This window comes from Grosmannia clavigera, assembly GCF_000143105.1.
Source record: "Grosmannia clavigera kw1407 unplaced genomic scaffold GCSC_113, whole genome shotgun sequence".
NCBI lineage: Eukaryota > Fungi > Ascomycota > Sordariomycetes > Ophiostomatales > Ophiostomataceae > Leptographium > Leptographium clavigerum.
The window spans coordinates 2,191,773-2,212,068 of record NW_014040831.1 but is presented as its reverse complement, the minus strand read 5'-3'; the positions used below and the strand labels follow the sequence as shown (position 1 = coordinate 2,212,068).

General features: G+C 56.1%; 6 protein-coding genes across 6 annotated transcripts; 3 read left to right on the top strand and 3 right to left on the bottom strand.

Moving 5' to 3' along the window:
* Nucleotides 1–105: 105 nt before the first annotated feature.
* CMQ_3602 (myosin regulatory light chain cdc4) lies at nucleotides 106–1,460 on the top strand (the record flags this gene model as incomplete). Its single annotated transcript, XM_014319540.1, has 4 exons — nucleotides 106–256; nucleotides 622–725; nucleotides 982–1,135; nucleotides 1,198–1,460. The coding sequence occupies 4 exons, from the start codon at nucleotides 106–108 to the stop codon at nucleotides 1,458–1,460; spliced, it is 672 nt and encodes a 223-aa protein (XP_014175015.1).
* Nucleotides 1,461–2,180: 720 nt separating this feature from the next.
* On the top strand, nucleotides 2,181–4,408 carry CMQ_3684 (metallopeptidase; the record flags this gene model as incomplete). Its single annotated transcript, XM_014319622.1, has 2 exons — nucleotides 2,181–4,069; nucleotides 4,138–4,408. 2 exons carry the CDS (start codon nucleotides 2,181–2,183, stop codon nucleotides 4,406–4,408), a joined length of 2,160 nt encoding a protein of 719 aa, XP_014175097.1.
* A 574-nt stretch (nucleotides 4,409–4,982) lies between these two features.
* CMQ_3433 (uncharacterized protein) lies at nucleotides 4,983–8,133 on the bottom strand (the record flags this gene model as incomplete). Its single annotated transcript, XM_014319371.1, has 3 exons — nucleotides 4,983–6,952; nucleotides 7,325–7,560; nucleotides 7,793–8,133. 3 exons carry the CDS (start codon nucleotides 8,131–8,133, stop codon nucleotides 4,983–4,985), a joined length of 2,547 nt encoding a protein of 848 aa, XP_014174846.1.
* Nucleotides 8,134–13,789: 5,656 nt separating this feature from the next.
* Nucleotides 13,790–15,586, bottom strand: CMQ_3316 (c-type cyclin; the record flags this gene model as incomplete). The annotated part of the gene is made up of 4 exons (XM_014319254.1): nucleotides 13,790–13,915; nucleotides 14,224–14,943; nucleotides 15,012–15,219; nucleotides 15,279–15,586. The coding sequence occupies 4 exons, from the start codon at nucleotides 15,584–15,586 to the stop codon at nucleotides 13,790–13,792; spliced, it is 1,362 nt and encodes a 453-aa protein (XP_014174729.1).
* An 887-nt stretch (nucleotides 15,587–16,473) lies between these two features.
* Nucleotides 16,474–18,787, top strand: CMQ_4071 (px domain containing protein; the record flags this gene model as incomplete). The annotated part of the gene is made up of 4 exons (XM_014320009.1): nucleotides 16,474–17,150; nucleotides 17,218–17,463; nucleotides 17,522–18,621; nucleotides 18,681–18,787. The coding sequence occupies 4 exons, from the start codon at nucleotides 16,474–16,476 to the stop codon at nucleotides 18,785–18,787; spliced, it is 2,130 nt and encodes a 709-aa protein (XP_014175484.1).
* A 265-nt stretch (nucleotides 18,788–19,052) lies between these two features.
* On the bottom strand, nucleotides 19,053–20,275 carry CMQ_3647 (cofactor for methionyl-and glutamyl-trna; the record flags this gene model as incomplete). Its single annotated transcript, XM_014319585.1, has 2 exons — nucleotides 19,053–19,772; nucleotides 19,820–20,275. The coding sequence occupies 2 exons, from the start codon at nucleotides 20,273–20,275 to the stop codon at nucleotides 19,053–19,055; spliced, it is 1,176 nt and encodes a 391-aa protein (XP_014175060.1).
* Nucleotides 20,276–20,296: the final 21 nt, after the last annotated feature.

The window sequence follows — 20,296 nt, the reverse complement described above, 5'->3', positions numbered from 1 at the left end:
CCGCATAGCCGTCTCAATTATATAAGCACACCATATTGGATGCGAGCATAGCTGCATGGCGCTGCACACGAAACCGTTCTCTCGGCCGTGTCGGATATTTTGCCGATGCCTGTCTTCTATCTTGTCCAGGGTTCCGATTCTGACACTGAACACTACGAGTACGGAGTTTACGCCCCACGTGTACGGAGGTTGGAATATGGCGTGACACGCGCCCAGAAGGGCGATCCTGGCTACACCCGTTACAAGAATGGAGTCGGTATGCAGTTATACGTACTCATAAAGGCTCTACGATGCAGTGACCAGGGCTATTGCTGTGGCAATATGACCTGTGGACACGCTCTTTACGCATAGGTGCACACGCCCGAGCTCCCACAAATGGGAGGTCTGGAGCGGCAAGAGTGGCTCTTTGTCTTTAAGAGGGGGGCGCCTTCCGTTTCATGCAGCTGGGCTTTAGTACTCGCTCTCTCCTCTCTCCATAAACATTCACAGCTTCAAATACCCAATTTCTCGCTTCTCGCTCTCGATTTCGAGTCAACCTCAGCGCAGGCACCACATTGCCCCTCCACACATCTCCTTGTTGTAAAACGTGCTAAAATGGTGAGTACAAGTGACACAATGCAGACACGGCTGCTATGCAGCAGCCATCCCTGGGACCGGCCTTGGCTGGCAGCGGTTGCCGGCGTAAACAAAGCAAGGAGGACGGCAGCATCTTAGTGGCGCTGAGGGTTTAGTTAGTGCGCGTCCGCAGCAAACATCGCCCGCGGCCGGCGTGATGGCAAAAAAAACAAAAGGCCCAGACATTTCGCGACCATCTCTGCAGCCGCACCATTTCCGCCATTTGCTCTGAATTTTGCAGTTTTCATCTTCCATCTTTCATTTTCCATCCTCCATTGCCGGCCCTCCTTCGCACCGCTGCTCCTCTCCTCTCTCTGTCATCGAAAAGCCCCGTTCGTCATGGCTTCTAACCAGTTTGAACCGCAGGCGTCCACCAACTACAAAGAGGCCTTCTCTTTGTTCGACAAGCGCGGCAACGGCCGGGTGACGCTCGATAGCCTCGGTGATCTCCTGCGCGCCTGTGGCCAGAACCCGACGCTCAGCGAGATTCGCGATCTCGAGAAGAACGTGGGCGGAGACTGTAAGCGCATGACCCTTCCCCTTCGCCTGCCGATCTGGCTGCTGACAAGCATATGTGCGCAGTCGACTTTGAGACGTTTCAGCGTATCCTCAACCGGCCGGGTGGCTTCCGCGACCCGGGCGAGCCTGATGAGTACTGCCGCGGCTTCCAGGTGTTCGACAAGGACATGACCGGCTACATTGGCGTCGGCCAGCTCAAGTACATCCTGACGAACTTGGGCGAGAAGATGACGGACGAGGAGGTGGACGAGCTGCTGAAGGCAGTCGACACGAGCACCGGCCAGGTCAACTACACAGATCTCGTGCGGACAATTCTTGCCAACTAGAGGAGAGAACTGGGCAACAAGGAAAGGTGGACTGGGCAATATCGAGGCAAACGCCACGGATGGAGGCTCAGATAGGTATATACACAGGGAGCACGGATGGATGGCTGGCGTTTGTTTGCTTCGGTCTGCGCTTGAAATGAAGTTTGTTTGAATTGTTCGTCTCGCAGCTTGTGTCCGTACTACTTGCTACTGTCTTTCTCACCCTCCGGCCACTTGACCCTGAATATCCCCGCAGATTGCGTTATTCGGTGCTTTAGGAAGCACTAACGCTTAGGTGTCGATTAATATTACGACCTCCCCACAAAACGCCGTCTCCACACTATTAAGCTAGGTGCAACAGAGCTTCCCCTCCTTACGTGTTCCTGCCATTCATTGTTCAGACTCCATTCACCCAACCCTGACTCAATCACCTCAACACTGGCGTCTCAAACAAACACCGCCACACGGAAAGTCAAAAGAAGAAGCACGCCGCTTCTTTTTCTTCTCGGCTTCCTCATCTCTGTCGTTCTTGCCGTCACCCTGGCTGCCCGCGTAGGCTCAATCAGGCTGTCGTCTGCATTTTTCAGCGGTTACTTGTGGCGTCACCCTGTCTTTCCAGCACCATTGAAGCAACAGACGCCATCGTTGATTGCGTTCACTACTTCATCTCTGTACCTACAGTTTTCTACTTCTACCAGCACTGCTGCCTACCAGTCCTTGTTGAGCTCGTCTACCACAGTCATGGCCGACAAGTACAAAAATCCGCCCCAGGCGCCGCCCACCTTCACGGGCACCAAGGAGAGCATCCTGGCCGATGCCAAGGCGCTATGTGAGAAGACACGAGGCATGCTAGACCAGGTGGTGGCCGACGTGCCTCTGACGGATACGAGCAAGGCGACGTTTGTGACGGTGATGCAGCCGCAGGTGGAGGACGAAAACGAGGCGTCGCTGTCGGCGCACATTCTCGGCTTCTACAAGTATGTGTCAGCAGACGGTGAACTGCGTGACGCGAGCACGGAGGCGACGAAGCTCATGGACGATTTTGGCATCGAGGCGGCGATGCGCGAAGACGCTTTCCGGGTGGTGGATGCGGTGGTACGCGAGTATGGCGGGCGTTCAGCATTGGAGGCGATCGAGACGGCGGGGACGACGGACAGCAAGACGGGGCTCGATGCGGAGAGTGCGCGACTGCTGGTCCGGGAGCACAAGGGGTACATCAAGAACGGGCTGGACCTGAAGGGCCAAGAGCGCGAGCGGTTTAAGGAGATCCAGAAGCGGCTCAGCCAGATCCAGATTGTGTTCCAGAAAAATTTGAACGAGGAGAGCGGTGGGATTTGGTTCACGCGCGAGGAGCTGGACGGGGTCCCGGCCGACGTCGTGGACGGGCTCGAGAAGGGGGCAGAGGGCACGGAGCAGGCAGGCAAAGTGAAGCTGTCGTTCAAGTACCCGGACCTGTTCCCGACGCTCAAGTTTGCCAAGCTGCCAGAGACGCGGCGGAAGGTGTTTTTGCTGAACGAAAACAAGTGCAACGAAAACGTGGCGCTGTTCCACGAAGCATTGGTGCTGCGCGACGAGAAGGCGCGGCTGCTGGGCTACGACAACCACGCAGCGTTGCGGCTAGAGGACAAGATGGCCAAGACAGTGCCGGCGGTGAACGAGTTTCTGGAAGACCTGCGGCAGCGACTGGCCCCTGGTGGTGCCAAGGAGGCGCAGCACTTGCTGGCCCTGAAGGAGGCGGACACAAAGGAGCTGGGGCTGCCGTTTGACGGCAACTACTACCTCTGGGACCACCGGTACTACGACCGGATGATGGTGGAGAAGGAGTACAGCATTGACGAAAACAAGATTGCCGAGTACTTCCCGCTGCAGAAGGCGGTGGTAGCGATGCTCAAGATCTTTGAGCAGCTGTTCGGCTTCGTCTTTGTCGAGCTGGGCGAAGAGGACCGGGCGCGCATCAGTCCGACCGGACGGGCCGAGGACATTGTCTGGCACGAGGACGTGATCGTGTTCAGCGTGTGGGACGACGTGGCTGGCAGCGACGGCTTTGTCGGCTACCTCTACCTGGACCTGCACCCGCGGCCGGGCAAATACGGCCACGCAGCCAACTTCAATCTGCAGCCGGGATTCGTGCTGGCCGACGGCAAGCGGCGGTACCCGGCTACGGCGCTGGTGTGCAACTTTAGCAAGCCGACGGCGACGAAGCCGTCGCTTCTGAAGCACGACGAGGTCGTCACGCTCTTCCATGAGCTCGGCCACGGCATCCATGATCTCTCAGGGCGGACGCGCTTTGCCCGCTTCCACGGCACGGCCACGGTGCGCGACTTTGTCGAGGCGCCCAGCCAGATGCTCGAGAACTGGTGCTGGACGCCAGCGCAGATCCGTGCCCTCAGCAGCCACTACGAGACCAACGAGAGTATCCCCGAGGACCTGGTCGCCCGCCTGGTCTCCACCAAGCACGTCAACGACGCGCTCTTCAACTTGCGCCAGCTGCACTTTGGCACCTTTGACATGGCCGTGCACACGCCCAAGACGCACGCCGAGATCGAGGCGCTCGACGTCAGCAGCCTCTACAACGATTTGCGGGCACAGCTGTGTCTGCTCAAGGGTCCAGAGTCTCAGGGAGAATCTAGGTTGGCCTTCTCTTTCCTTTTTCCGTTTTCCTTTTCCCCTCTCCCTCCTATCCTTGCTGACCTCTCAGCAACTGGGGTAATGGCCAGGCCTGCTTCGGCCACTTAATCGGTGGCTACGACGCCGGCTACTACGGCTACCTCTTCTCGCAGGTCTACTCGACCGACATGTTTGTGTCCGTGTTCAAGGCCGATCCCATGGACGGCGTGCAGGGCCGGCGCTACCGCCATACCGTGCTGGAGCGCGGTGGGTCGCAGGACGAGATGCGCACGCTCGAGCAGTTTCTGGGCCGCAAGCCCAGCGGCGACGCCTTTTACGAAGAGCTGGGCATCCCAGTTTGACTCGGACGGGCGAGGCTATAGTGTATTGGCTTACTAAGCAGACAAGCAAATGCCCGCCCTCGGAACGGATAGAACTTAGATAAAATCAGTAGCAGGTGAAATAGAACCTGTGTTGGGTTTGTAGATAAGTGAGATTGCAGTGCCAGGCAGCTATGTATAGTCTATCTGAACCACGGCCTTGAAGGTAAGAGTACTCATCCCCGTACAAGTAATGGGTAAGTGTACATAGTAGAGGAGGATAAAATTGTAAGCCTTACTTTGTGACAAGAGTACTTATTACACTGCACTCGATCCATTCAGTTGATTTAAGTGTGCAATCATGCCCTAAGTTGTATTTCCCTTGCCAAGTTATGCCATTCGAATTCAGCCTTCCCATCCTCGTATCCAATCAATTGTCCCACCAAACCGTACGTCGTGTATAAGACTCCCACTGGGCATCGGCCCTGTGACCATGAAGCGTAAGATAGGGGTAGTAAAATACCCGAAAATAGAAACGGAAAGCGATGCCTTCGAACCGAGAAGCAGTACCAGAGTATAGCACAACAAAACTATAAATTTTCTTCCACCTTTTCCTTCATGGCAGAACCCACTTTACATTGACGAGGTCCTCGAGCTCGCAACTCATGGACGCCTCGTTCCCGGTCATGTCGTAATCTCCCTCTTTTTTTAGGACGTCAGTCATCTCGGTAGCCAGTCCGGAGGCACACATAATTTTGTGCGAAGGGACTGGCACGAGTGTGCGTGGTGTGGCGTCGGCAGAAGCACCAGAATCAGCACCATAATCAACACCAGAAGCGACAACCATGGTGGGTGTTGAGGGCATGCTGGCTAGCGGCGGTGCTGTCGCAGACTCGGGCTGGGTGACATCGACGCCAAGTATGTAAAAGTACTGCGACTCGCGCATCGTCAGCAGGTTGGTGCGGTAGTCATGGGCGCTTGCGGCGAAGCCGGCGGAGACGGTGTAGGCGCTATTGCCATGGTAACCGCTGGTGCTGTTGTTGCTGTTGCTGCCGCTGTCGGGTGTGATAGAGGAGGCAGCCAAGAAGGGCGGCGACGAGTGCGAGTGGGCAGCAGCGGCGGCAGCGATGGCAGCTGATGTGGCGGTGGCGACTTGGGACGACGTCAAGATAGACGAGTCGGTCGTCATTCCGTGATAGACGACCGAGGTGCCACCGGGGCTGCTTGTGGCCATGGCGGAGGCTGCAATGGCCGAGTTGGTATCTGAGCCGGTAGCAGCAGCCAGAGCGACGCGCGAGAGATAAGCCAGATATATGTGGTAGAAGCGCATGCGAACATGAATATTGCGCGAGGTCTCAAGGGCGCCGACCATGGACTGCAGCTCGGCCTGGGTCTCAGCCGGGAGGGCTCCACGGATGGGATACCGAACGATGGCGGGCGAGGCAGCGGAACCGCCGTGCAACGGCTCAGTCTTGACAACGGGCGACGAGGGTGGCGACGAGAGCGAGGCGGTGACACCGGCAGCGGCAGCCGAACTGTCGGGAACGGTGATTCGAAGAGGCCGCTTGGAGCCGAGCAGTAACTGGGAAAAGCGGCCACAAAGCGGATGGCTGTCGGGGTGGTTCTGGGATGCGGAGAAGGAAGCAGCAACGGCAGACACAGCGACAGTGGGCACCGACTGGGAGCGGTAGCGAGCGCGTGCGAGCGAGAGTGAGAGTGTAGCATCCTGAGCCATGAAAAGGTCGGCCATACACTGCATAGGCAGGGCGAGGACGGCGAAATGGGCGTCCGAGGTGACGACGGTGGCAAGTCGGACAAATATGCGCGTCAACGGGTGGGCGGCGCCGAGGACGATATGGGTCAGTTCGCGGATGTGGCCACAGAGGGTAGCAGCCAGGGCACGAAAGTTGGGAGTGTGGCCAAAGGTGAGGCCCATCAGATGGAAGAGAAGAGACGGGTCCTCCTCCTGAACGTGCTGACGAAGTTCATCCATGCAGAGGCCGACACGGCGGAAACCGTCGTCCAGCGAGCCCGAGCCGATGAGATGGTGGCCGAGGCGCATCTTCTGACCCCAGAGTCGCAGCCGGTCGGCGCCGTCCTGGCTGCCAAGGATCGACACAAAGTTGCAGCAGCTGTTGTTAGCGGCCGTGGCTGTCGAGTCGCGCACCCAGAGGCCCTTGTCGAAGGCACCGAGACAGTAGTCGCGGGTCAGCCGGGCGAGCTCCTCGGAAAGGCGGACCTCAAGAGGAGGTGCGAGTCCACGTGAGGGAGAAGAGACGGCTGTGAGGCCGGGGGGGACCGAGACTGACGAGGCGACCGAGGACAAAGGCACCAGAGACGGCGGGTAGTGATAGTAGCCAAAAGCTGACGGAGATGCCGAGGACGAGGCTGGCGGCGACGAGGCCGAGGCAGACGACGACAGCGAAGTGTACAGCGGTGCCGTATGAGAGTGGTGGAGATGTGAAAAGCCGCTGCCGGCTGGTGTTTGATGCTGCTGTTGCGTATGTGGTGGTGGTAGTGGCGGCAGGGCGGAGGAACAGGCCGACGAAGCCGGCGACGAGGAGGCCGAGCAAGAGAGGCTGGGCACTGATATAGTGGGAATGCTGCCGTGGCGACGCGTCAAATTGGCGAGATAGGGGTGGAAGCCCATGCCCATAGGCACAGGCGACGAGGCGGGCGGAGCGGCCCAGGAGGATGTGCCACTGATGCTGTTGTTGCTGCTCATGCTGTTCATTCTGCTGCTGTTCATGCTACTGCTGCTGATGTTGTTGCTGTTCATACTGGTGCTGTGCACACTGCTGCTGTTCAAAGTGCTCATGCTGCTGATGCTGTTGGTGCTGCAAAGCGGCACGGCGACAGTGGCACGACGCTGCGGCGGAAGTGTTGGCAGCGGAAGTGGCAGCGGCGAAGGTGATGGCGACGGCGTGCGGCATAGGATGCCAGACGTCTGGGCGTGACCGGGAACGAGGTCTAACAGGTCGTCACCGGCCTCGAGACGATGCAGCAGCGTAGAGTCACGCTTGAGGTACTGCTCGATCTTGGCCCAGTCGACACGGCGGCCGCGCAGGACAAACGACGAAGCCTTGCCTTGAGCTGCGCGCTGACGCTTCAGAAGCAGCATGCAAGCCACATCAGCCGCCTTGTAGTTCTTGTCGATGGCCCACTTGCTGATGCGGGTTTTGTACATTCGGGGACTGAGAAATTAGTGGTGAGGGAGGACAGAGAGAGAAGAGAAAGGAGAAAGAGGAGAAAAGAAGAAAAGGCGACAGTAATGATGAAAAGGACGAGAAGATTGAAGAGAGTTGGGTGAGAAGATATTCTCTTCTCTCATCACTTCATCTTCATTTTCACCAAAACCAAAGGAGGAAGGAGGGGCCAGAGCAAGGAAGCGCAAAAGAGGCAAGAGCAGAAACGGAAAGAGCTCACCTCGCATAAAATCCATGCTCTCGAGCCATTATCTCGATGACCTGATCCAGATGCAGACCACGATCCCGGTACAGCTCTGTGATGCGGGCCCGATGCATGTCCCAGTCAGCCGACCGAGCCCACTGCCACTGGCGGCGACGACTGCCACCGCAATGGGCGTCGTCTGACGATGTTGGTGACGGCGGCATCGCCGTGCCGTTAGAATTCTGTTGTTGTTGTTGTTGTTGCTGCTGCTGCACCTTGGGAAAAGCCTTGGTAAGTCGGTAGTGCTGGCGGTGGCGGCGATGCTGCAGCTGCTGTCGCTGGGCCGCCGACGGGTTACTGCTATTGTTCCACGCCATATTGGAGATAACAGACGATGAAGGACAGACAAGAGAGATGTGTCAAAATGGGGAGGAAAAGAGACGAGCTGAGGGAGGAAGAGGGCCACGCATGGGGGAAGCTTGTGGATTTATGGGGAAAGGACAATGACACGGTCCAGATGTCAGCTATCAGAAGCAGGCAGTTTTGACAGACGTCGGAGAGCTCGACCACGGCAATCAAAGCTAGAGACTAGGATTAAGAGACGGAAGAGGACCTGGGTGGGGGAAGAGGGAGGACGAGGGGTCAAGTACTTCGCAGCCGCGAGCAAACAAGGTTATGAAGATTGTGATGGCCTGGACCGTTTCAGTCTCGTCCGAAATTTGCGAGGGGAGTGAGTTGGCAAGACGGTGGGTACAGGGGGGGGGGGGGGGGTGGGGGGTTGCTTTTACAAGAAAGACAGCAAGACGGGTGGGGGACCGAGATGTCTAGATAAACAAGATTCGCGAGACCTGCTATGTACAGGGAAAGCACACAATGAAAGCGAGCCCAGATTACAAACACGCTGTAACTGCTCTCAGCGTACCGGCTATTTTTCCATTCTTTGTCGTTCCTTTTATCTTGTTTCCTTTTGTCCTCCAATTTCTGTCTCCTTATCTGTGTCCTTGAGATACCATGTGTGATGGTATTTTAGATTGGCCTCCAACAGCACGCGCCGCTCTCTTGCACGGCAGAAAAGGTAATGGAGGCCGAGATGTGATCAGAGAGGCAATGATGGGAAGATCTACAAGCACTACCGGACAATGATCGACCGGTAGATTCTCCAGGTTCTCTGTACACAGAAAGCACCACCCCTGCTCTTATACAAATACGATCTATTTCCAGCCCGCTGATTGGCCCGCTGTACGCCTTCCGTCCTTTCTCGTCCTAGCCGTGTCTCTCGGTGTAGTACTGAGCAGGAAGAGAAGTGACCCTTGCAGAAACGCGAGGTGCCTGGCTGAAGACAGTCTACACGCCCCCTGCCATTCCATGACCTGCTCTACATGTCGTCTAACGGCGTGCCTGGCACCTGTCGGTCTCGCCTGCCCCAGTTCACTCCAGCGTCCTGTCTCGGCCTTTCTTCTTTCCAAACGGTCTATTGCTTCTCTGGACCCTCTTCCGGCGTCTGCGGCGTCTGTGGCGCCTGCAGGCACACCATCGCCCATCGCCCATCGTTCATCGGCTGGCTGGAACGGGGGCCATTCAGCGGACGGAACGTCGCATCGTTCGGATCTAACTCGGGAATACTTGTATTTTGGCATTACACCTTCCAGACCGGGGAAATGAAAGGCGAGCGTGCGAGCTAGCAGGCCGGAAGCCAAGTACACGAAACAAGTAATACACAGATGGCAAGGCATAGGGCTTCTGCAGAGAATATGCTCTGTGCCTTGGATTTTAGCGCACCGTAGTCTGGTCTGTTGGGTCGCTAGCCTTGCTGAATGGCCTGGCCAGAGGGAAAAATCGAACGATGGGGTGTGCGCGCATCTCTAGACAAAAATATTGGTGCTAAGGCACCGCAACAAACCCAAACAGCCCTCTTGGGGAAAATAGATTTCATACTTTCTTTCATCCCTCCCCACCGGCCATCTTGGCGGGACTATAGCCTTGCGGAGGTTTCTCGCGATTGACTACTACATACTCCGTACACGTACGCAGAGACGATGCTGCTATTACGACGTACGTCGTATAGCTACCCAGCTCGGATTCGTTCCGATCGGCTTCCATATGTCGTATCCCTGCTAGTGGCTCAAGGCTCTCTGTCCTGCGCGTGTCCACAATGGGCAGATCCACCCGGCCTGTACGCGTGATGTATGCATCCACTTGGAACTGCAGCTGCATTGCTACATGAGCAAGCACTTCTCCGGCGCTCTCTCACACCCTCTTCCGCGCTCGCTCGCGCTCTCTCTCTAGATCCTATTTGGGACCAACCAGCTCTGGAATAGCTCCGAGTACCTGGGCTGAGCAAAGGCTCAGCCTGCCAGCTAGCTAAGACCCCATCTGCAAAAGCAGGTTTCTGCTCACCTGTAACATCTACCAGAGCGGTCTGGACTGCCCTCGGACCGAAGCGAATCGCACAATGCAGCCCTGAGCTGCTGCTTGCAGGACCGCCTATGCGCCGTACGAGCACACCGCCTTTCTCTCTCACCGGCCGGTCTTCTTGCTGCGTGTATCGACCATAATCGGATGCGTTCCGAAGAACAAAGAAAATGAAACATCCGGGCGTCTGGGGAAATCGCCCATTGTGGCTGCCTTGCGTCATACAGTAACACATTGTTTCTTAGTACGCAAATGCGGTCTAGTCTCTCGGGCCCGAGAACCCGAGCCGAGAGCCCGGGACAGCAGCCCAACACGGTCACGGGACCTTGTAGAAGGTGGTGGCATTTTGTGGCGTGCTCTTGTCCAAGACCCTGACGATTTCAATGACTTCCCAGCCCGTCTCAAAAAGACAGCTGCCACGCTGGCAGAGGACTTTTGACTGTTTCGATCCTGACACCTGCCAAACGCGTCAGACAGCTGCTCAACCCTGGTTGAATCGCAGCGTCCGAGTAGATGATCGACAGCCCAGCAAGATCCTTCGCTTCGTTGTAAACAAAACCGCGTCCGCAGACTCAGGCCATCGCGGCCAGATCTTCGTTTCACATCCCAATGTCAATCAACCGTATAGTAGCTTTCGCCCAAAACGGATCATTTAGCGGAAGCTATTTTCCGATTTCCGGCACCCCCCTCTTTCGCCTTACCAGAGCCGAGGCTGTACTATAGGATTAGTCGACCCTCTTTGGTGTCGGGCAATGACAAACTAGACGCAAATTTTGTGTAGCGGATCACTCAGAATAGACAGCCGCACAGGCCGGACCGCTTGGCTGGTTACACTTGGGGGCGGAGAGGTGGGCCACTTATCTCACATACCAGCTGTAGTAAACGGAATAGACCGGCTGTCGATCAATTTGGCGATCATGATCTGCTGCACCCCCCTCCTCTCTGCTCTCCCCACTTTGGGACGGCTGGTCGAGCTGGTCTCGACTTTCGACATACAACCAGCGCCAACTGTACTCCGTACCGTACAAGTAATTTGAGCGACTTTCATGGCCAATCATATAGACCGACAGAATTCCCCTTTCATCTACACCCAAACACCAAGGGATGAACTATATCCCGTGCTATCTCCATCCACAACAGCTTGATTTTTGGTTTTCCGCGGCCGCCAGTCGCAAGCCAAGGCTGCCATCACGACGTCGCACCCGGTTGCTTACCCTATACGTCCGTACGAGCACGCCAAGCGTCCGAATCAAGAAGGGGCTCCGAACCATAAAGAGTTAGTCCGACCCAAGTAGAGATTCTCGTCCTCCCGAAGGACGACACGGCATCCCGTCGGCCTCGGACTGTTGCAAATGAAAATACTATATTTCGCCTGTCGTGTTGGAATGTCTCTTGTGTCCTCGCCTCTGCTGATGTTGGCCGCTGTTTCCCTTGTACTCCCCTTGTACTCCGTAACTACGAGCGCTCCTTTTGCCACGTTTCGGCGTTCCGCAACCAACTGTACCTCAAATGACTGCAGATCAATAATGGCAGGCAAAGAGAGTTTGCTGACCTGTACCGTAGTTGAAACACGATCTGCAATGCCAATGACTCGTTCTGCAAAGTGAAGCTGATCAAGATCCATTTGCACAGTCATCTGCCCTGACCACTTCCCAAATAAAGTTCCTACCCCTGTTTATAGTCGCCCAGAATTCTGTTGCTGACTGACGATGCATCAGAGGGCATTAAAAATACTGACTATCATTGCTCTGAACGGCGGAAACGGCGGAATCGTGACCGTCATGGCGGACAGCGAGACGCGCAATGGTTATAGCTTTCACGCAAACATGGTTGACAGCGTATCACGTTGGCGGCTCAGCCGTAAACCCGTTGCCAAACGTCCAACTGCTAGTTGGCAGTGACTCGTGCTGGAAACCACAATTCCTAGCTCCACGTCCATACATTCTTTCCCGGAGCTGTGACGAGGTCATCCCGAGCAGTGCCAGCTGCTCCGGCCGTGCTGCCAGGCGTCCCAGCCGTTCCAGCTGTCCTAGCTGTATCAGGTATCACAAATATCCCTCCCAGACATCAGATATCTTACAAACTGCCATCAGGGAGCCGTCTGATCCGTTTTGTCGGCCACTTTTGGACAGCTGACGGACACGCCGTTGAGTTGCGTCCCACGGTTCCTGGTGCCTCGAAATTTCACTCCCCTTCGATCAGCCACACGAGTGGGTCTGTCCATCTAGCCTTGGAGGTCAGAGAAAAATACACAGTAGTTTGCCATGGGGCAACCGGAGCGGCCGAGCAAGCCCCTGAAACCAAATCACTGCCACACGGAGTACATTCTAATACAAATTTTTTCTTACTGCTCCCGGCGGAACCCACAGTAACGACTGTCGAAAGCTCGCAGAGACCAACAGCTCTATTATGCGTGTAGGCGCCCCATCTAGCCAAGAGGAATGCCAAGTCCGTAGGAAAAATTAATCAAGGCAGGGAAAGGGGCAGCTAGTCTTGGCCCTTCACACCCTCACGCCATACTATGTAACGCAGACTCGCGATGAATGAGAGGGGAGAGAGGTGATTCCGCATTGGTACTACGTACAGAGAACTTGCCTCGGCTTGCGTATCCAGCCCCTCTCTCTCATATATCCGTGCAGGTAGGACGCTCCACCGCCGAAGAGCTATGGTTCGTATTCAGCGTCACCGTTGGAGCTTCACCTAGCTATCCGCCAGCTAAGGCTAATCGAACGGGCGCCGCTGGTAAAATAGCCAAACCTTTAAAATGTTGCGAGTTGCCTTGAATGACACTGCTGTTGAGATGCCAAATTTATCAGCCAGGCGGGAACATGGACGAAGGACAGACAGGCCGCATGGCAAAAGATCGACAGGCGAACAGTAACCTGTATGTCCAATTGTACATATGTACATAGCAGCTGCTTGGGCTCTCAGATGAAAACCCGTATGTTATGCCCGCCAGCGGAGTATATGGCCCACGGAGATACGAGCAGTGCGGATGTTTCCTCTACATCCTTCGTATGATCTACCATGTAGGCAGCACACATGCAAAGTGCTGGCCTTCTATCCCCCCATCCCTCTTGCTCTAGTTACTCTTGCCACCTCTGGCTCGTAACATCGTGCTGAAATGAGATTCCACCCTTTACGAACGACCAATGGGGAAAGCATTTCCGATGTGACTGGAGAACGGCAAGCCACTTAGTCTATCGAGTTGATAAACACGACGAGAACGAAGGAGGGGGGGCGTCCACGTCTAAACGCGACGCTATTCTAATCAGCGTGCAGGTCACAAGGGAGAATGGAGGTCTGGCGATCGAGTTTGATGTGACAATAGCGGCTGTTTTGAGCAGTTGAGGCTGTCCCGAAACTCCCGGAGAAGATACCGAAAAAGATGTCGGCCAAAACATCGTTCCCACTAGCGAGATAAATTGTCGATCAGTTCGCCGAACCTAAACGTGAAGATCAACGTAGAGGCTGAGAGGCAGTGGAGAGCATCCAGATGAGAGACCGTTATGCAGCACAAGGGGGGGCTTGGAACTGTCTGGAGACTAGCGGAAGGATTTGATAGTATTGAAACGCCCGAGTAAACATGAATCTTTGACATGCCGTCACTCCTAGAACAGCCTACAGGATAACACGCACTTCGCCCCCCAGAGGCCCCTTGAAGGGTGCCACAAGGACAAAGCTAACAGTGCTCAGCACACCCATCATCCCATCACTCAGCGAGTTGCATGAGAGCGAAAGACATCCCTGGAACTTCCGCGAGAACATGTGGGAGACTGTTACTGGTAGTACCCCCCCTTTCTCGGTTTATGACGCGGATGGTCATTACTGCGGTTGCGGTGATACGGCCCCCATCCCGAGTCGTTGTTGCTGTTGTTGCTGCTGTTGTTGTTTCCCTGATGGTGGCGGTTGTTGTGTGAGCGGTCACGACGGGATCCGTGACCACCCCTAGTATTGTTGTGGTTGATGTGGCTGTGGCTGTGGCTGTGGCTGTGGCTGTGGCCGTTGTGGCTGTTCACGTGCCCCTTGTGGTTGTATGGGTTCGGCTCCGGCACCGACTCCTCGACCTCGGCCTCGAACTCCTCGTACTCCTCTGCGAAATACTTTGCCATTTCCGATTGTTCATGGCGCATAGCTTCGTCCGAGAAGACGAACCGCATAGTCGTCTCCTGGCGCTTCGGGCCCGCAGCCTTTGTCTTGCTGCCGCCGGGCCCGGATCCCGTCGTGGCCGGCGACGTCGCCGATTTCGGTGTCATCGGATTTGTGTCTCGCTCCTCGGCCGCACATTTGTCGCACCAGCTCTCGATTCGGACAAGCTGTGGGCCTGCATCGACCTCCTCATTGATCCTAATCTTGATCTCGATAAACCTGTCGAGCTTGAAGCGCGGCCCGATCTTCGTCGCCTTAGTAAACTGGGTGTAGAGGTCCAGGAGGTCGAGCAGCGTCTCCACAATGCAACCCCTGCTGGTGTGGAATGCCTCTGCGTCCAACGCCCGGATGGCCTCGACGTGCTTGCCGAGGACGAGGGCCGTCAGCTCAATCACACTGAGGGCCATGGTGAAGGACGTCTGCTTGATGGGCGCAAACGTCTTGTACAGGTCGATGGACATGGGGTATGCCACAGCCAAAAACTCCTTTGCATCTTCCGGCGGGATGAGCCGGCGAATCATCTTGATCAGCAGCTTCTGCGGGTGGCGGACGCGAAAGTCGAAGCCCACAGTTTGGAGGATGAGACGATCAAGGCCAACGATAATCGTAGAGGGCCGCTCAAAGATCTAGGAAGAGTTGCAGAAAAGTCAGACCATGTCAGAAGAAAGCAGCATAAGCATATGTATAGACTGACCTTGTCATCGGGCGCAGTCGGCTTGTCTGCGTTTTTCAGGTTGTAGGCCGCACACAGAACCTCCTTAGATTTCTTTATAGTGTCCTCCACCTTGCAAGCCACAAACAGAGCCGACAAGGCAGCATCCTGGAAGTTGTATTCAGCATCTCGGAAGCTGAGGCGGAACTTGTGGTAATATGTGCAGGCCGTAGTAAACGTCTTGACAGGTCTGTGAGCAACAGTTAGCCTAATGAAGACAGGGGAACGTGGTAGACCAGGAGAACCCACAACTGCAGCGACTCCCGGACATTATCGATCAGCTGGACTCCTTGCAGACGGTAGCTGTCTTCTCTAGATGGATCACAGCCCTTGTCGCGTTGCATCCGTCGCAGCTGCTGCTCCTGGGTGTACTGGCACGCTACAGAGACAACTCCCGGGTACGGGCCCTTTACTGGTGGATGCACATCAATCGGTGGTGGTGGCGGTGGTGGTAGAAGAGGCATATCGGCCGCCATGTGTGTTGCCATCCCCATCCCGCTGCCTCTTCCTCCACCCATTCCGGCACCGCCTCCATGTCGATGACCGCGGCGACCCATCGCGCGAGTCCAACGCGAGGCGTCCAGCGCAATTCGCAGATCAGCCGGTCGAAGTCAGATCGCTCGGCCGGCGTGTCGGTCGTCGCAGAGCAGCGCGTCGGTGCTTCTTCAGCGCGGCGTGCTTTCGTCGTGCAGCTGCCCTGTTCTTATCGCTGCTGCTCCAGTTTGCGGGTGCTTCGCGCATGAAAAGCCCACTCGGTCCTACCAGCAAATCCAATATAAGGGGGCCGGTGATAGGTGTAGATCCACAGGTGCTGAGGCTGCGTGGAAACAGCTGCGAGGCTGCACAAGATGTCGCGTCGATAGGTGTTTCTTTCATCATTTGCAAGCAGAGACGCAAGCAGCTGCACTTTTTCTCCGCACTTGATTGGTGGGTTTTGCGGCCCTGGGGCTCCGCTCTATTGCACATAGGCGCTAACAAGCAGTTAGGAGTCGAGCCGCAGCTGCGTCTGCTGAAAACACAGCGGCTGTCTTAGGCCCCTGTTCCACTATTCTCCGATTAGATAGCGCCTTGTGACGTCAAAATACAGCCCCTCCAGGTGTGAATGGCTTCAGTGCCGAAGAGGAGTAGAAGAGCCGAAAATCAAGGGGCACAGCGCTCCTTCCCTTCTCCGAAATTATAGCTTGACATGTATGGTGAACCATTCACTTTGGAAAGTTAACTTCCACCCGTCACCTCTCCATAAATAGCAGATGTGAATCTAATTCACATTAGAGCCGGGACTAGCTGGCTCAGAGAAAGGCTGGTGACTCTACTGAAGAGGCTGACATGAAGCTGACTAATCTACCCCATTAAGCGCAGCCAATCAGAGGTCTTATTTCACCTAGTTATCACTGTAGCTAAATCTCTCCGTTCACGAAAGTGGGCGGGCATCCTGGCTGTAATCATGACGGCATCAGAAGAGAGCAGCTCTGAATTGAGCCCGGCTCAGCTGAACGCCCTCTTCGACATCTTGACTCACCATCAGACATATCAGGAGATACAGAGCTTCAAACAACCGGAGACAATTTACTCATATGGATTCCCTTTTGCGCAGAGGCTGGCCAGCAATGAGGACGGAAGTGATGTCGCAGGCGACCAGACAAAATGTCCCATCTATGCCGACAAGTCGGACACTCCCACACTGCAAATGATGCTGACTAAAACTGTTCTTTCTCTGCCGCCGGCAAAGGCGCTGCCGGACGATTTCTGGCATGTACGCATCCAGGAACTCATGGCCTTGCTGGGAAAAGCGGAGCTTTCTGAAAGCTACGACCAGGGCGCAATGGGCACGCGCAAGATCCTGGCAACGGCCTCGTCGTCTCTGCTCGAGTCAGTCAGTCGTGGTATGTTAGGCGGATATCCGAGCGGGGGAGGCGACTCGTCAGCTGCACATACCATTGTGCCGGATCGGACCTACGACACGACGAACGCTGTGGAGTTTTCCCAGGCCTGGGATGATGTTGTGCGTGCCATGATTTACGGCACCCTCCTAGACGATCTATTTCTGTTCTGCGCTGAGCATGAAGACATTGAGCAGCACTCATCTGCCGTTCGCACGGCTGTGGACTACATCATCATTCAGTCAGTCCTCACTGCAGTTACGAATGTAGAAAATTACGCGCTGATTTCGACTGACGGCATTTTCTAGACTTGCTGAGTTCTTGCATTATGTCTTTGTGCTCTCACCAAATGGCCGGTACTTGGTGAAGCTAGCGGAGAATACGCAGAGGATGGTTCCATATGCCCTCATACGGCAGACTCTGCGTGTTGGTAACGCAGCTACCATGATCAATGCTATGATGAAGCTGCTTTTAGCTAAGATAAGCGTGGGAGGCCTTACGAACTGGATGGGCTTGACATCATCCGCTGGCGAGGGAATGAATCTGCTACAACGGTGAGCCATGAGCTGCATTATTTCTCAGCGTATAAGACAGCATGGCTAACAGTGGTAGTATAATCGCCATGGTGTTGTCATATGACTCGTCAGACTTTAGGAAGGCAGCAGAAAAGATCGAAAGGGACAAGGATGGTCCTGGCGCGGCACACCTAGAAGCTATCAGGGAGCACCTCGCAAGGCCGCAGCAGTACCATGAGGCAATTCGAAACAAGAGCGTGGAACAGAGCCAGTCGATTGTCATTGCGATACTGGAGTCCGTTGATCCGTCCCTGGTCGGCTCTATCAACGACAAGCAACATGCCCAATGTGCCCAATACTACGCATCGTTGCTTTCCATTCGAGACCGCAACCAAATCACCGAGGTTTTTTGTCACCAGAGCCCAGACCTGTTCACTCAGGTTCTGCGGGACGGCATTTCAGCTTGCGATCCCATTCTGCGACGGATTCATGACAAAATCGACCTCAAGGAACACCTCGGGGATCTTGAGGGATTTTTGGACGAGTTGATTGAAGTTTGCAAGGGCCAGAAGAAGGCAGTCACGCCCTTTAGATTTGCCAGTGACACCGTCGGAAACGGGGCCTCACTTCCGACGGTGAAAGACTACACCGATCTTCTGAGGCGGAACCGCCACCTTCTCTACAAATGGCTTCATCGAGTCGCCAAGGACACGCCTGACATACGGGAAACATTTCGGGACTGGGCTGTCAGCGCAGTGACAGTATTTCGAAACCCCAACGTGACAGTCAACGCCAGCAGGCAGGAAACAAGTGAGCAGCACAAGAACAAGCCGGAGTCAAGCCGAAGGCCGTGGCCGGATGGCGGTTCGGGTGCCATGAATGGCAGTCTGCAGGGCCTCTTCTCGGCTTTACCGGCCGAGACACAGGCATCAATCGCGCCTCTGATCGACGCTCATGCGGCCTACATCGACGCACTGGACGAAATCGCAATCAAGCGAAGGCAGCGCCTGATTGATATGATCAACGGTAACGGGAGCAACGAAGACAAGAATTCCATTGAAGGAGACGGAAAGGCAGCCAGCCCAAGCCGGTTTCTCGCACGTTGGCAGGCCCTCCTGGACGATACGCTCATTGGCCCGGCGACACCTACGGGCCCGGTTCGCCGTGGACGAGACGTTGCCAACATCACGGCACCAGGTAAGATGGAGGTTAGCGGGAGCGCTTCAAGACGGACGAGTGCAAGGAACAGCCGGCAGCCATCACCGGCTCGACCTGGGTTGGCAAGGGCGGAAACAGCCAAGGTCTGGAGTCTGAAGCGACCAGACGTGAAGCTGGTGTTCGAGACTTTGGGGCCGCAGTTTAAACAGCTCTTGCAAGAGCGGAAATAGGGGTCGGCAAACCAGAAAACGAACAGTATAAAAAGAGCGGAAGACATGATAGAACAACGACGGCAGATGTTGGCGCTTATCATGGACAAGGACAAAGTATGAGCTTTAAACAAGACCCGATTTTGACGAAGCGAAAGAGCACGGGCTTTAGTAACGTTTACTTTGATTCTTTAGTCTTTTGACAGATCTGTTCTTGTCGTATGTGCACAAGCGTAGAGAATACAAGGGGACGAGACCAGACTACCGAACAGTGGCGCCCTTGAGGGACTTGACGGTGCAGACATGGCCGGCAGCAGTGACAAGCTTGCCAAGACCAGTGGTGGCGAGGTCCTTGACGGCGGCAGCGTCGAAGCCGACCTCGAGGTCGTCGGTGGTGGTGAAGCCTGGCTGGAAGGTTTCCCAGACCTTCTTCTTGGGGTTTAGCTGCTTCTCGGGCTCGCCCTGCCAGCCCTGGAAGAAGACGCGCTCGCCAGCAGGAGCATCGGGCGGGGGGTTGACCAGCTCGACGGGACCGCCGTGATGGTCCTCCTCGCCTTCGGCCAGACGGGGCGAGGCGGCCAGGACCATGGCAGCGGACTTGATGCCGCGCATCTTGACGGGCTTAAGGTTGCAGACGACGACGACACGGCGACCCTGCATCTCCTCGAGCGGGACGAGTCCGTTGAGACCGGAGCAGACGGTGCGCACGACCTGGCCTTCGTATTCCTCGGTGTCGGGCATGCCCTTGGCGTCGCCCATAGCGATGGTCGAGACAAAAAGCGAGTCGGCTTCGGGATGCTTGATGGCCTTGAGGACGTGGCCGACGCGCAGGTCGATAAGGGCAGGCGTTGCCGGCACAGCTGCTGCGGCCGGAGCCTTTGGCTGCTTTGGTGCCCGTTCCTTCTTCTCCTTCTTCTCCTTCTTCTTGCCCTCGGCTGCTGGTGCCGGTTCTGCTGCCGGTGCCGCTGCAGCCTCCCTGGCCTGCTTGTCCTTTGTCCGGTCGACGAGCTCGGTGGTGGCGGCTCCACCAGCTGCTGCTGCCGCGGCTGCCTTCTCTCCTTCTTGAGCCGCTCCTTCTCGGCCTTGGGGTCGATGGGTGGCGCCACGTACAAGATCTCGTCGGCGTCGACGGCGATCCGGTCGGCGTCGGCCACGGCGAGCCCGAAAAGCGGGCTGCTCTGCACAAAGTCGAGCAGGCGGACGACGTGCGGATGACCTGCCTGGCCGGTGCGCTGCTCGGGTGTCCAGGCCTTGACGGCCGGTGCTAGCGACTCGTACAGGGCCACGTCGGCCTTGGATGGCTTCACGCCCAGCACGGTGGTGCGCGAGGCCAGGTGTGCGTTCAGCTCGGCGATCACCGGCGACTGTGCGGCCGGCTCAGCGGCGGCTGCCACCGCTGCTGCGGCCGCGGTCCATTTCTGGATCTCCGTCTCCTCGGCCGGCGTGTAGGTCTGGGAAGCGATGGGCACAAGCGTGGAAGCCATGGCGGACAGCGGGCGCAGAGG